At 36.8% G+C, this 12,288-nt stretch overlaps 1 protein-coding gene across 5 annotated transcripts in view; it reads right to left on the bottom strand.

Moving 5' to 3' along the window:
• The window catches only part of QKI (QKI, KH domain containing RNA binding), a 111,321-nt gene extending 99,392 nt beyond the window's left edge, over positions 1 to 11,929 (bottom strand). For 3 of the 5 annotated variants that reach the window (XM_081314793.1, XM_081314794.1, XM_081314795.1), the window contains exon 1: positions 10,555 to 11,929. In XM_081314793.1, the coding sequence (XP_081170919.1) occupies positions 10,555 to 10,696 (142 nt within the window). In that variant the 5' untranslated portion in view covers positions 10,697 to 11,929. The remainder of the gene's footprint in view (positions 1 to 10,554) is intronic. The other 2 variants (XR_014024736.1, XM_081314792.1) reach the window with 2 other exon arrangements.
• Positions 11,930 to 12,288: the final 359 nt, after the last annotated feature.

Genomic DNA, 12,288 nt, shown 5'->3' with positions numbered 1-12,288 from the left:
ACTCCTTTGGCAGGATACTTTTGTAGTTACCAAACAGAATAGATAAGTAAGAGGTAGATTACTACAAAGAATCGAGCTCAAGAAAGTATTTAATTGTTTTGCAGTTTCCAAATAATGGTACACAAACCAAAAACAGGATTTCCATTACCAAGTATCCAATACAGTGTAGCAAATAATATCTAATTGGGCTTTTGTGATTCCAACATGTTCCAAAGTAGTGTACCTATAAAGAAGATTCCATTTAATGATTTAAACTATAATTTATTCATTTTAGGAAATCATACACCCTCCTATCGGGAGGACAATACAGCTTGATATGTGGCAGAACTTATGGAATAAGACCATGAAGCTGACTCTATCCTCCTCCTTTAAGGAAAATTTCTATAAAATGATCTACCGTTGGTATCTCCCCCGTTAGAATCGCTAAAATGTTTCCAGGATCTTCTGATAGATGCTGGAAATGTTGCTCGGCCAAGGGTACCTTCTTTCACCAATGGTGGAACTGTTTATATGCCAGACGATATTGGAGAAAAATTCAACAGTGGCTATTGGAAATAACAGGCGTGAGTTTCCCTATGCAGCCAGACCTCTACTTATTGGGTATAAGACCGGACAATATCAACAAAAGAGATTGGTATATATTTTTTCATGTCTCAACAGCGGCGAGGATGGCCTTTGCCCAATTGTGGAAGGACCCAGACATACCCCCTGACCATTTGATAATAAACAAGATTCTCCGTTGTGCCGAGATGGACAGGTTAACGTACATTTTAAAAGATAAATGTGAATCACTATATAAGTTGGAACAAATGTTTTGTATGGCTTAAAAGAAGGTTCAACTCAGGAGACGAGTGATGAGATCGCCCACTTAATTGATCTGTGTAATTTATTAGGCTTACAAGGTTGACAAGATATGACCAATTGTACTTTTGTTTTTCTTTTAATGATAAGGATATTCTATGCATTGGAAAGTTTAACTGGGATGATATATTTTTTGTTAATAGGAGAGTAGACATAACTCTCGGTCTGTTTTGTTTGTTTTCCACGGTTTGTGTTACGTGATTATATGGTTTGTGTCTTTAAACCCCTTGTCCCTTTCCCTATGTATTATTTTGTTGTCATTCTTATTGTAAATAATTAATAAAGATTATATATATATATATATATATATATATATATATATATATATATATATATATATATATATATATATATATATATATATATATATATATATATATATATATATATATATATATATATATATATATATATATATATATATATATAAAGGAAATCATACAAAATTCTAGTGTCTAGTAAATGACATTCTTCTCATTTGAGGGGCTGCCACAAAGAAGAGGGCGTCAAACTATTCTCCAAAGCACCAGAGGGCAAAACAAGAAACAATGGTTGGAAACTGACCAAAGAAAGAAGCAACCTGGAATTAAGGAGAAACTTCCTAAGTGAGGACAATTAACCAGTGGAACAGCTTGCCTTCAGAAATCGTGGACACTCCATCACTGGTGGTTTTTAAGAAGAGACTAGACAGTCACTTGTCTGAAATAGTATAGGTTCTCCCGCTTGAGCAAGGGCTGGACTAGAAGACCTCCCAAGGTTCTGTTCTGTTCTCTACTCTACTCTACTTGATATAAAGGTGACGGTTTCCCCTGTCCAGTCATTTCTGATTCTACGGGGTGGCGCTCATCTCCATATTTTAGCCAAGGAAGCCAGCATTGTCCAAAGACATTTCCATGGTCATGGCCAACATGACTATATGCCAAGGTGCATTGAACAATTATCTTCCCACTGAAGTGGTCCCTATTTATCTACTCACATTTGCATACTCTCAGACTGCTAGGTGTTCAAGACCTGGGGCATATAACATCAGTTCATCCCATCGTGCAGCACTTGGGTCTTGAATCTGAGCATCTTTAACCATCTTTGAGCCCTGATTATATATTTGCAGTATGCAAATAAACATACATCTAATTTTTTAAAAAAATATATAACAGATAAGCAATTATTTTATCACAATATTTTCCAGCTTTTAATTGCAAAAATGTTATATAAGTACCAGATAAGCAGATACATATTTTTGACCATTAGGCATTGAACAACCCTGAGTCCAATTTATTACAGTGTATACTTGGGAAGATATTTTTTCTGTGATATATATACTTATATAATAGAACAATCATCACCAAGTCTTAAAAATGATTGTGCTCCAGCAGTTCAAATTCTGTTCATTGAGTTTGCATTTTTGTAAAGAAATCAGTTATCAGATCTATCTTGTTCTCATATCACATTAGCAGCTACAAAAAATGCAATAATAAAATATGATAATAAAATATGATTAGAAGTTTACCTCTTTGTTAGCTTTATTTTTTTTACAAAATGCTAAAAAGTTTTAACATCTAAGTTAAAAAGACATCTGATTTTCATTATTTTTAATAATCAATTTTTTACCCATGCTATCAAGTTCAATATGCTAAAACGTTACTACTACTTTGGGCTTAACCTGTTCCTGAACTTAATCATTGTAGGAGCTGTGATGGTACAGTGGTTAGAATGCAGTATTGCAGACTAACTCTGCCCACGGCCAGGAGTTTCATCCTGATTGGCTCAAGGTTGACTCAGCCTCTCATCCTTCAGAGGTTGGTAAAATGAGGATCCAGATTGTTGGGGTCAATATGTTGACTCTTTAAACTGCTCAGAGTGTGCTGTAACATCTAAGTGCTATTGAGCTTTACGAGCAATGTTATAGCTTAGTGCTTTGGGTATTCCCTACCAGTTGCTATTTAACACAAGATATTAAGCAAATCCTATCACAGCTCAATATATGAATTCAACTTAAATAAACAGATTTCTCTATAGTATTTAATTTCAGTTTATTATACAAAATGTTTACATAAATAGTAAGCCTGCAAAAAGGTATGGGAATTTATTCAATAATGACCTCGAAACACATTTTTTTTGCAACATGTTGCACATACTCCAAAATCAATTAAGATGCCCCAGGAAAACTTCTCAAATGTATCTGGGTGATATATAATAATGAGCTGTGATAAGGTTGAAAAAAACCCTGAAAATTGTTCGTCTTTTTCTGAAGTTTTCCCATCTAACCTTCATTAGATTCTATTCATATGCATTTTTATCCCCAAATCTATTTTAATTGAAATTGGAACTAATGAATCTATGCCCAAAGATTAACCTGTGTACTTTTTATTATTTAGAATCTTTCAATTGATATACACATTTTCACTTGTAGCAGAAGTTATAATGCTACAACGATCTGAATTATGATCTTACTCAAATCCTATGTAGATTCAGAATGAAAAAATGATAAACCTCTCTTGTTCTAATTATATAAGCCAAAGTTCATCCTAGCATTATCATTAATTCTGGAGATACTCAAGTAGTAGTCAAGGTGTTGGACTGGCATCAGGGAGATCCTAGTTTTATATCTCCTTTGTTCACAGAAATTCAGTACATAACTTTGAGCCAGTCATTCTCCTAGCTCAACTTAATCCAGAGTTATCATGATAGAAGGAAAACAGATGAGTATTATGTATTCAGCTTCTAAAAAAATGGGATTAAATATAATAACATTACAAAACTATGTAAATCTGTAGACAAATATAAACAAAAGTGTTCAAGCCTCTAATTCTTCTCTCAGAAGACAGGCTAATTCATTATTTAAATTTCTTGGTAACAAGATTTACAGAATCAGAATTAAACTATTGTGCTTAACAGTTACAGATGTAGTTGAATTTTTAAAAGCTTTAACTATTGATGTTTTACTTGGATATGGCTAATTGGATATCCCTAGTTATTCACTTTTTAACTACATGTTTTCTTAGAAATGCATAACTAACCTCATGGAAACTTACTCCCAAATAATTCCTGTATAAGAATGCAACACAAGCAACCATTCACCAATGATCCTTCTCAGCCTAATCTACCTTGGAGTTTTGCTAGAATTCTGGGTAAAATAGAAAAAGGAGCCATGTGCCTTGCATTGCCTTGAGTTCTTTGAGGATAAACACGTATTAAGTTCTGTTAAAATTCAGAACTGGCAAAGAAAGATTTCTTTTTTCTTCTACACAAGGCTGCTTTGTATAATTTAAAACGTAACAAATTGACATCTATTTCTATACAACACTTAAGGAATAAATATGCAATTGGAAATACAGACTATTAAGATTACAGAAAGCTATTAGAAAAATGCAACTAAGACTTTATAGTTACCTTTTTATTCCTGTAAGAGCAATGTAATAAAAATTCTGGAAGCTATATGAAAAACTGTCTAAAAAGGATAAACAAATAGACATTTTTCACATTACATAGGCTGGGCAATTCTGGGGAGGTCTGCATGCTTCACAAGAATCTTGTGATTTGTTTTCATTTTTTTAATTCCTCTATGAGGGCTAAATAAACCAACAATTATGATTCTAGATGAAAAAGATTTAAGAACAAACATTGCTTCTTCATATTCTGTTTGTAGTATTTAACTGCATTGAAGTACAAATCCACTATTTAAAATCTAACAATTTCAAAAATTATGCATAGAATTTTAAAATTACAGTAGTTCAGGAAAGACACACAGCACAGAATAATGTACTTAATTACTTCATACATTATATTTAACAATACACTGTTATAGTGGTATTCACAGCAATATCTATATCAAAATACAATGGGTAGAAACCAAATAGATATATTAAGCATGAAATGCTTGACAATGTGAAATCTTTTATCCTAACCATTTCTTTTTCCCAGCTTATCATATTTTAAACAAAAAAGGTTAAGATCACAGTTGAGTCAACTCCTAGTGATTAAATAGATGCAACTATGCAATTTTCTTGGCAACAGCACAGAAATGGTTTGATATTGCCTTATTCCAGAATGTGTTTTAATTTCTTAAGAGTAGTTTATAATTTTGGTATCCTTCTTAATCTTTCATCCAACTAGTAAGCAATGTCAATGATACTTAATGCGTCGACGATCCTTAACTTCCTCCCCTTGTAAGTCATAAGAAACTAAGATGCTTTTGGAAAACGTCTCCTCCTTCCATTGGGTGGCATGGTAGATTGTTGTTCAGTTTAGATTCCCCCCAAAAAAGATACAACTCTGAATCTCAGCCAAAACCTAGCCAAAACTGTGCTTTAAAAATTAAAGAGCTTAGTGTGACAAATTATTTATTCAGTTGTTTCCTCATAAAAATTATCTTCTATTGTTTCTTCCTTCCATGATACTGTATATACTAAAACACTAAGGGTAAGAGGTAAAGGTTCTATTTATATTTTCTTAGCTAACAGACTTATCAAATGATAGGTATATCAAATCAGGAACAATAATTTTATATTCATCTTAAATTCATAATGACAATCTTTTCAAAAATCCTTATAAGAAAATAATTAAGTATTCATATAATAAACCTATGTAAAGTCATTAAGGGAAGTGGTGGCTCAGTGGCTTAGGACGCTGAGCTTGTTGATCAGAAGGTTGGCAGTTTGGTGGGTCGAATCCCGAGTGCCGCGTAACAGAGTGAGCGCCTGTTACTCGTCCCAGCTTCTGCCAACCTAGCAGTTCGAAAGCACATAAAAATGCAAGTAGAAAAATAGGGACCACTACGGTGGGAAGGTAACAGCGTTCCGTGTGCCTTTGGCGTTTAGTCATGCCGGCCACATGACCACGGAGACGTCCTCGGACAAGCGCTGGCTCTTCGGCTTTGAAACAGAGATGAGCACTGGCCCCTAGAGTCGGAAACGACTAGCACGCATGTGCGGGGGAACCTTTACCTTTACCTTACCGTTACTATCATAAGCTTATATATTTTAAATTACCAGGAACTTACTAAAAAAGAAACCATTTTTATTCACTTTCAACCAAAAATGCCATAAAATCATTAACATGTTTTTAATAGCTCTATCATAAGTAGCTACCAACCTTATCAGAAACTACCTATGAAATGGCTTATTCTGATTTAGTCAATACACAATTTGGGTTTAATGAAGCTATTTTCAAATTATATATCACTTCAGTATCTTTCCAAATACTGATTTTAGCTTTAAAATTTATATCCCTGAAGCCTCTGTAAACCCAAAAGAAGTTATCATATACAACATTATAGTGAATAGAGACTACCAAAACTTTCCACTATTATTAAACCAACCCTGGAAATAATTTGCTGTTGTGCAGGTCATATCTAGGAACTTCATCCAAATAAATAAAATTTACTAGTATACATCAAGAAAAAAATCATATCCCTCCCTGCACATCAATTACCTATATGGATTTTCTAATAATTCTGTATTTTATAAATACATACTGAATGGTCATAAGTTTAAAACTTAACATAAAATCTGTAAAGAAACTTATTTAATTGGGCGCTGCAACTTTCAAATGAAATCTTACCCTCTGTATCTTACATGTAATACATTTATGTTTCTACAGAACTCTTCACAAATGTAATTGCCTTAACTGCAACATATTGTTTCTCTCATTCAACAATTCTACTAAAGAAATGATGTCACTAGGGAAATCAGTAGGATTGTTTCTTGAATGCAGTATTGAAAAGTAAAATAAATGCCTTAAATGGAATGAAATACTTATTTCCAGAATGCTTGCATATAGCTGCCAAATTCTTATGTAGTAAATGAACCAATAGACAAATATAAATATATTAAATAATATAAAATATAAAAATATAATAGAAAATTTCAAGAAAAAAAATTGCTAAGGAAATCTTGTAGATTTCTTTTCACTGACAATATATTAGATCATACTTAAGTACTATTAGCATACAATGTAATATTATTACTAATGAGGAAAGTTTCAGTAATAGAATGAAACATAATAAATGTTAACTCCTGTATGCTGTTCTTAAATATATTTTCACTGGAATTTCTAGTTGTTACCTATTGACTTACCTAGTTCTTTTATGAAAATTATACAATTAAAAATTCTAATTAAACAATCTCAAACTCAGTAACATATTACTTAATTTAATATTAGCTCTTTCAGGAATTATTAAAAATGGCTGCCTATAGCTACTACTCATTTACATTGTAGAATTCACATACTATAAAAGTGCTGATAAATCTAGAACATTTTGGAAACTTGAGCCTCTATCAATATTTCATTTAAAACTGAATTAATTCCATTTAATAGAAATAGGCTGAAAATAAGATTGCATGAATTCATACATGCAGTAGATCTGTAATAATGTGATACCAATATACTTGGTTTGGAAATTGGGCTGTTGGACCAAATTGAAACATTATTTGCTGCAACAGTCATTTTGATTGCTTAGTCCTTGTCAAATGTATATATCAGATCCATACTCAAGGTAGTAACACTTTTTCTTTTGCATATTATGTCATTTAATTATGATTCTTTCACAATAAAAATTCATGGGTACATTTTTTCAGACTAATTTTAAATAATTTATAATGTGAAATGTTAGCTAAGAATAGACACAACAGTCATAAAATAAAAAATCTTATTTCTTAGATGGGAAGGATTTTTTATTACACTTTATCACTAGTTATCAGTGTAAGTGAGTGTAGTAATAAAGATTAAGCTAAACAAATACTACAGGACACATTTAAATTACTATTTATGAAAAATAAGCATTCATCACAAACACTTCAAGGATGGAGAGAAATTTATAAATTTAGCAGTTTTTTGCTAAAGATTTTTCTGAAAAAAATAACTCAGAAAACCAATTAAGACAAAGTGGGTTTTTAAAAAAATTATGTAAGAATATCATACACATAAAGCTTTCTTCTGTCAGTTGCCAAGAAAGATTTGGATCATTGACTGGAACTTAATATTCAGTTTATAGATACTCATGACAGAAGAACACACAAAAAAAGGAACCAACAGATTTCTCTTTTCAAAAATGAAAGGGTTTTAGCTTTAAAATATGCTTTCAATAATTTTAAGATACAACTGATGGAATTATAGCTTCAAACTCAGAAAACCTCCTCCTCTTCTTTCTATAGGTTACTGTAAACCAATAGAAAATGCTCCATTTTAAAAAATCTTTCCTATTAGATATATTTACCCATTTATAGAAATAGCAGATTATGTAAACAATGGAACTATTATTTTCCCTCTCTTTACTTTTGAATATAAAAAGGTGCATAACAGAAAATGTTTGTGCTCCTTCAAAAGTACATCCATTCATATACAAGGATTTGGAAATATGAAAAACACCATTCTTCCAATAACTATAACAGGATTTCATTAAAATGTTGTTTTTTTATTTTAAACTTGAAATAAGTTAACTAAAATATTGATAATTTACTGTAAATACTGTAAATAAATAGGATTAAGTGAAAATTATAGAATAGGTAAATTTTGTATTTACTTTCTCCTGCTTGTTCACAGAAGTATTATATTACTAGAGCCTTTAGAGTTTAAAAAATGTAATCTTCAAAAAAACCCTCCACCATTAAAGATCTCTTAAGCAAAAATGTTATTCCTGTAAAACAAATTACTTGCAAGCACTATTGGATAACAGAATATGTATTTTTCCTAACATCTTCCAATTGTATAACATCTTCCAATTGTATAAACTTTTTGAAGTATTTTATGTGAAAGAAATATCACTAACCCAAGCATCAAAAAATCAAAGTATGTGAATATGCTTGTGTTTTAAACTTAATTTCCTATGTCTTAAATACAACACAACTACACTTATTTTGATATTAATGTTTAAAACCATCTTAATCTTTTTCCCAGAAAGAACTGGCGCCCCTTAGCGTTCACCTCTTAAAACGTTTAAATCATTCACTTATTTGCATAGGACATTTTTTTAACATTCCAGAAAGTTTTCAACATTTGCAGTTCTTCCACCCAGAAGCCAATGCAAACAGAAGAAAACAAGATTTAAAGGGCTACTAAAAAAAGAACAGTAGTATAGGGGGAAAAACGTATATAATATTGGGGCAAGCAGTTTGACTTTTGAATTATTAGATTTTCCAGTCCTTATTTTGGACTTACGAAAAAACTGACAGCTCAAAGCCTTCAACGCTTCAACAGCATTCAAAAGATTCAGTGACTTAATACGTTCTTGAAAAAGTCATAACAAAAATATTCTCATGTGCTCTTCTTACAGAATCTTTAGGGTTCTATTCTCCTACGACGATTCCAGAAATTTTTAGTCATTGTTAGTTAGCCTGATAGTTATTTTTAAAAAGGAATTTATACTAAACTATTCCCATAAAATGTTTATACTCAGAAACTTTTTTATTTGATATCCAGGGTATGTTATTAATTTTCATCTAAACTAAAATTAGTCAAATGCAAACCTTAATCAACTGCTATTTGAACGATATCCTTCAAAGGAACCCAAATATGTCATATTTCAGTTACAGCTATCAATATGCTTCTCCAACAGTAAAGATTAAACCATCTCAAAGGGAACCTGAAAAGCACTATCTAAATCACAAATGATGAGGAAACCGAGTTTCACCTATCTTCTTAAAATATGAAAGTTTCAAGATATTTTAGAAGTGGATTTTGATTGAATTTTATTCTGAACATAAAAGTATACGTTCAAAACTTGTATATTTAAGATAATATTTTATGACATTTCTAACTGAATTCTCAAACCAGATCATTTGTTTAAAATTTGCAACATTTGAAATTACTTATTTTGCGAAAACCTAAATCTGCAGAAACTTCGGTCTGCAAACTTACTTGCGCCAACCTTGCACCTTCTTGGAATTCAACTACAGACAGGAGATCGAGATTACGCACACGGCCTAAAACTACCAACGGTTATTCAGAGACTCCCAAAACACTTTTCGCGTTGACTTTCGATACTCAAATCGAGAATCACCCAGTATGTCCTTCACGGTAGAAGCTAATAAAGTTGGCAATATTTTTTCGCAGACATAATAGTTTTGTCTTTTTAGGCCGAGAACCAGGCCAATGTTGAATAAAAGAACTGAGCCCCTCAAGTTTCTCCCGTTTTTTTCCACGTCCCTCCGCCCAAGCTGAAAATAAAAACCAGCCGTGTAGAGTTTAGGCTGAAAGGCTTAAGTTGCTTTAAAAGTATTTCATAAACATACCATCGGGCCTACTTCGCCTTTTCATACTTTCAATGAAGATTTAAGAACTGAAAATGCCGCAATCCTATTTTTTAAAAAAAACTTTCTCCTCTCCCAACTTTTTTCTTCTACAAAATATAATTTTTATATACGAAGCTTGCCGATTAAAAAGTATCTACACAGAAATTAGGATGACGTAGAGAGCTCACAGTTCCCTAAAGGCCAAAACTTCTGCGTGTAGACTTCCCGCTTCTCTTTGTTTATGGGCAAAAGAGGCGAAGCCAAAAAGACGCCATTGAGGGGGCGCAAAGCCTCGTCCGCCCCCATTTGCAGGACAGGGATAGGAACGGGAAGGGTAAAGCGGACCTGTGTCGCGGAGAGGCCCAAAGTGTCGGGCAGGGGCCACTATTATCCCCCTTACCCTCAGACCTACAAAAAAAAAAGAGTTCTGGGGTTTTCGTTTTGAGTTTTTGTAATTGCGTTTTACCTTCGTCCAGCAGCCTCTCGAGGTGGTTGAATATCCCGCAGAAGTTAGGGAGGCTGCTCATGAGCTTCTTGTCGTTCATCAACTGCATCAGATAATCGGGGGTCGGCTTGGGCTTCTCCTTCGTTTCCATTTCCCCAACCATATTCCAAACAGAGAGCGAGCGAGCGCCCGCACACCAGCACTCACCCAACCACCGCACTGGGTACACGCCAGGCGGGGAAGAAACGGGGTGTGTTATGTGGGCTGAGGGGGGGGAGAGGCCTCTTCCCCCCCTAAGAAAACAGGAAAGCGGAAAAAAGGGGTCTCGTCAACGAAGAAGCCACAACCACGCCGCGGCGGGTCTCGGGTGAGGGAGGAAAATAAAAGGGGGGGAACTCGATGACCGCCACCCCGAACCCTCCTCGGCCGCCGCCGCCACCACGGTGGGTTGCGCCCTAGTCGTCTTCCACTCCGACTGTACAGTGATCCTCCTCCACCACAGCCGCCGCTTCCTGTCGCCGCTCCCACTGGATGCCTTTCTCCAAAGCGGCGCAGTCTTCGGTAGTTCCCCCTCCTCGCCGCGCACGCAGACGTTGGTCGCGACTCCCTTTTCTCGGCGCTGCTGCCCCCTTGGTCTGTCTCCGCGGCAGGGAGGCAGGCAAAGGGGCGGCGGACTTGGCCGTTTCCCGGGAGTCCCCGCGGCTGCCGCCGCCGCCGCGTATTGTAAGGCTGTTCCCGGCCACCGGCGTTGCTTCCGTTGTTGTTGTTGTTCCCACCGCTGCTGCTGCTGCTGCTGGCAGTTCCGCCTGGTCTCCCGCGCCGCCTACCTCCCTTCCCCTCCCGCTTCTGCCGTTTGCTTGAGGCTGACGACTCTCAGCCCCGCCGCTGCTGCCGCCGCCGTGGTGCCTCCTCCTCCTCCTCCTGCCTCCTCCTCTTCAGTTCGCTTTGGAGTTCGCTTCAGTTCAGGCGGCGCTGGCAGCGGCGGCAGCAAGCAACGACGGCGGGGAGGGGAGGGGAGAGAGGGGCAGGGAGGGGGCAGCGGAGGAGCAGAGGCGGGGCGGCCGTTAATCAGCGACGGCAACGGTAGCGGCGGCGGCGGCAGAGGCGCCACTTGGCAGATCCACTCCGCCCCGCCCCTCCAGCTTGCCTGTGAGCGACTGGGGACTCGGTTGACGGCCGGCGGTGAGCGGCAGGGAGCGCGCACCTCACACCCTCACCCGTGATATATGCCTGGGCTTTGGAGTGACTGGGCGCGCTACCGCGCGCTTCCGAGAGCTCGCGCCACTGCCTCGTACTACTTTTACGCGCGAGGTGGTTGCGCGCGTGCGCGCGATCCCTCCTTTCCCCTCCCCGTTTGCCGCCCTACCGATTTTTTTTTTTTGGTTGTTTTGTACAGAAATCCCGTACGCGACCGCTCGGGAAAGAAACTGAACAAACTCTGGCTACTTCACAGATCCGGTGTTGGGGCGGGGCTCGGTCACATGGTGCTAGTGGGAGGAGGGGGAAAAAAGAGCCCTGATCTGGTTGCGCTGCCTCTGAGGCGCAAGCGCGCTGCGTTTTTTGTTTTTTTTTGCCACCCGCGATTCGCACGAGGGTGCGCGCCCGCGCGCCCTTTCAATTGTATAGCGCTGGCCGCGGCCCCTTTATTGAGGTTTAGGATTGAAATGGGAGAGGCGGGGTTGAAGTGAGTCTTGTGCGCTTGCGCAAGAGGGAGAGGGAAGAAGACAGACGAAGGGGGTCGGGGGTGCACCGAGA

This window comes from Vipera berus (assembly GCF_964194415.1).
Source record: "Vipera berus genome assembly, chromosome: 1".
Lineage (NCBI taxonomy): Eukaryota > Metazoa > Chordata > Lepidosauria > Squamata > Viperidae > Vipera > Vipera berus.
This window is presented reverse-complemented; position numbering and strand designations above follow the sequence as displayed.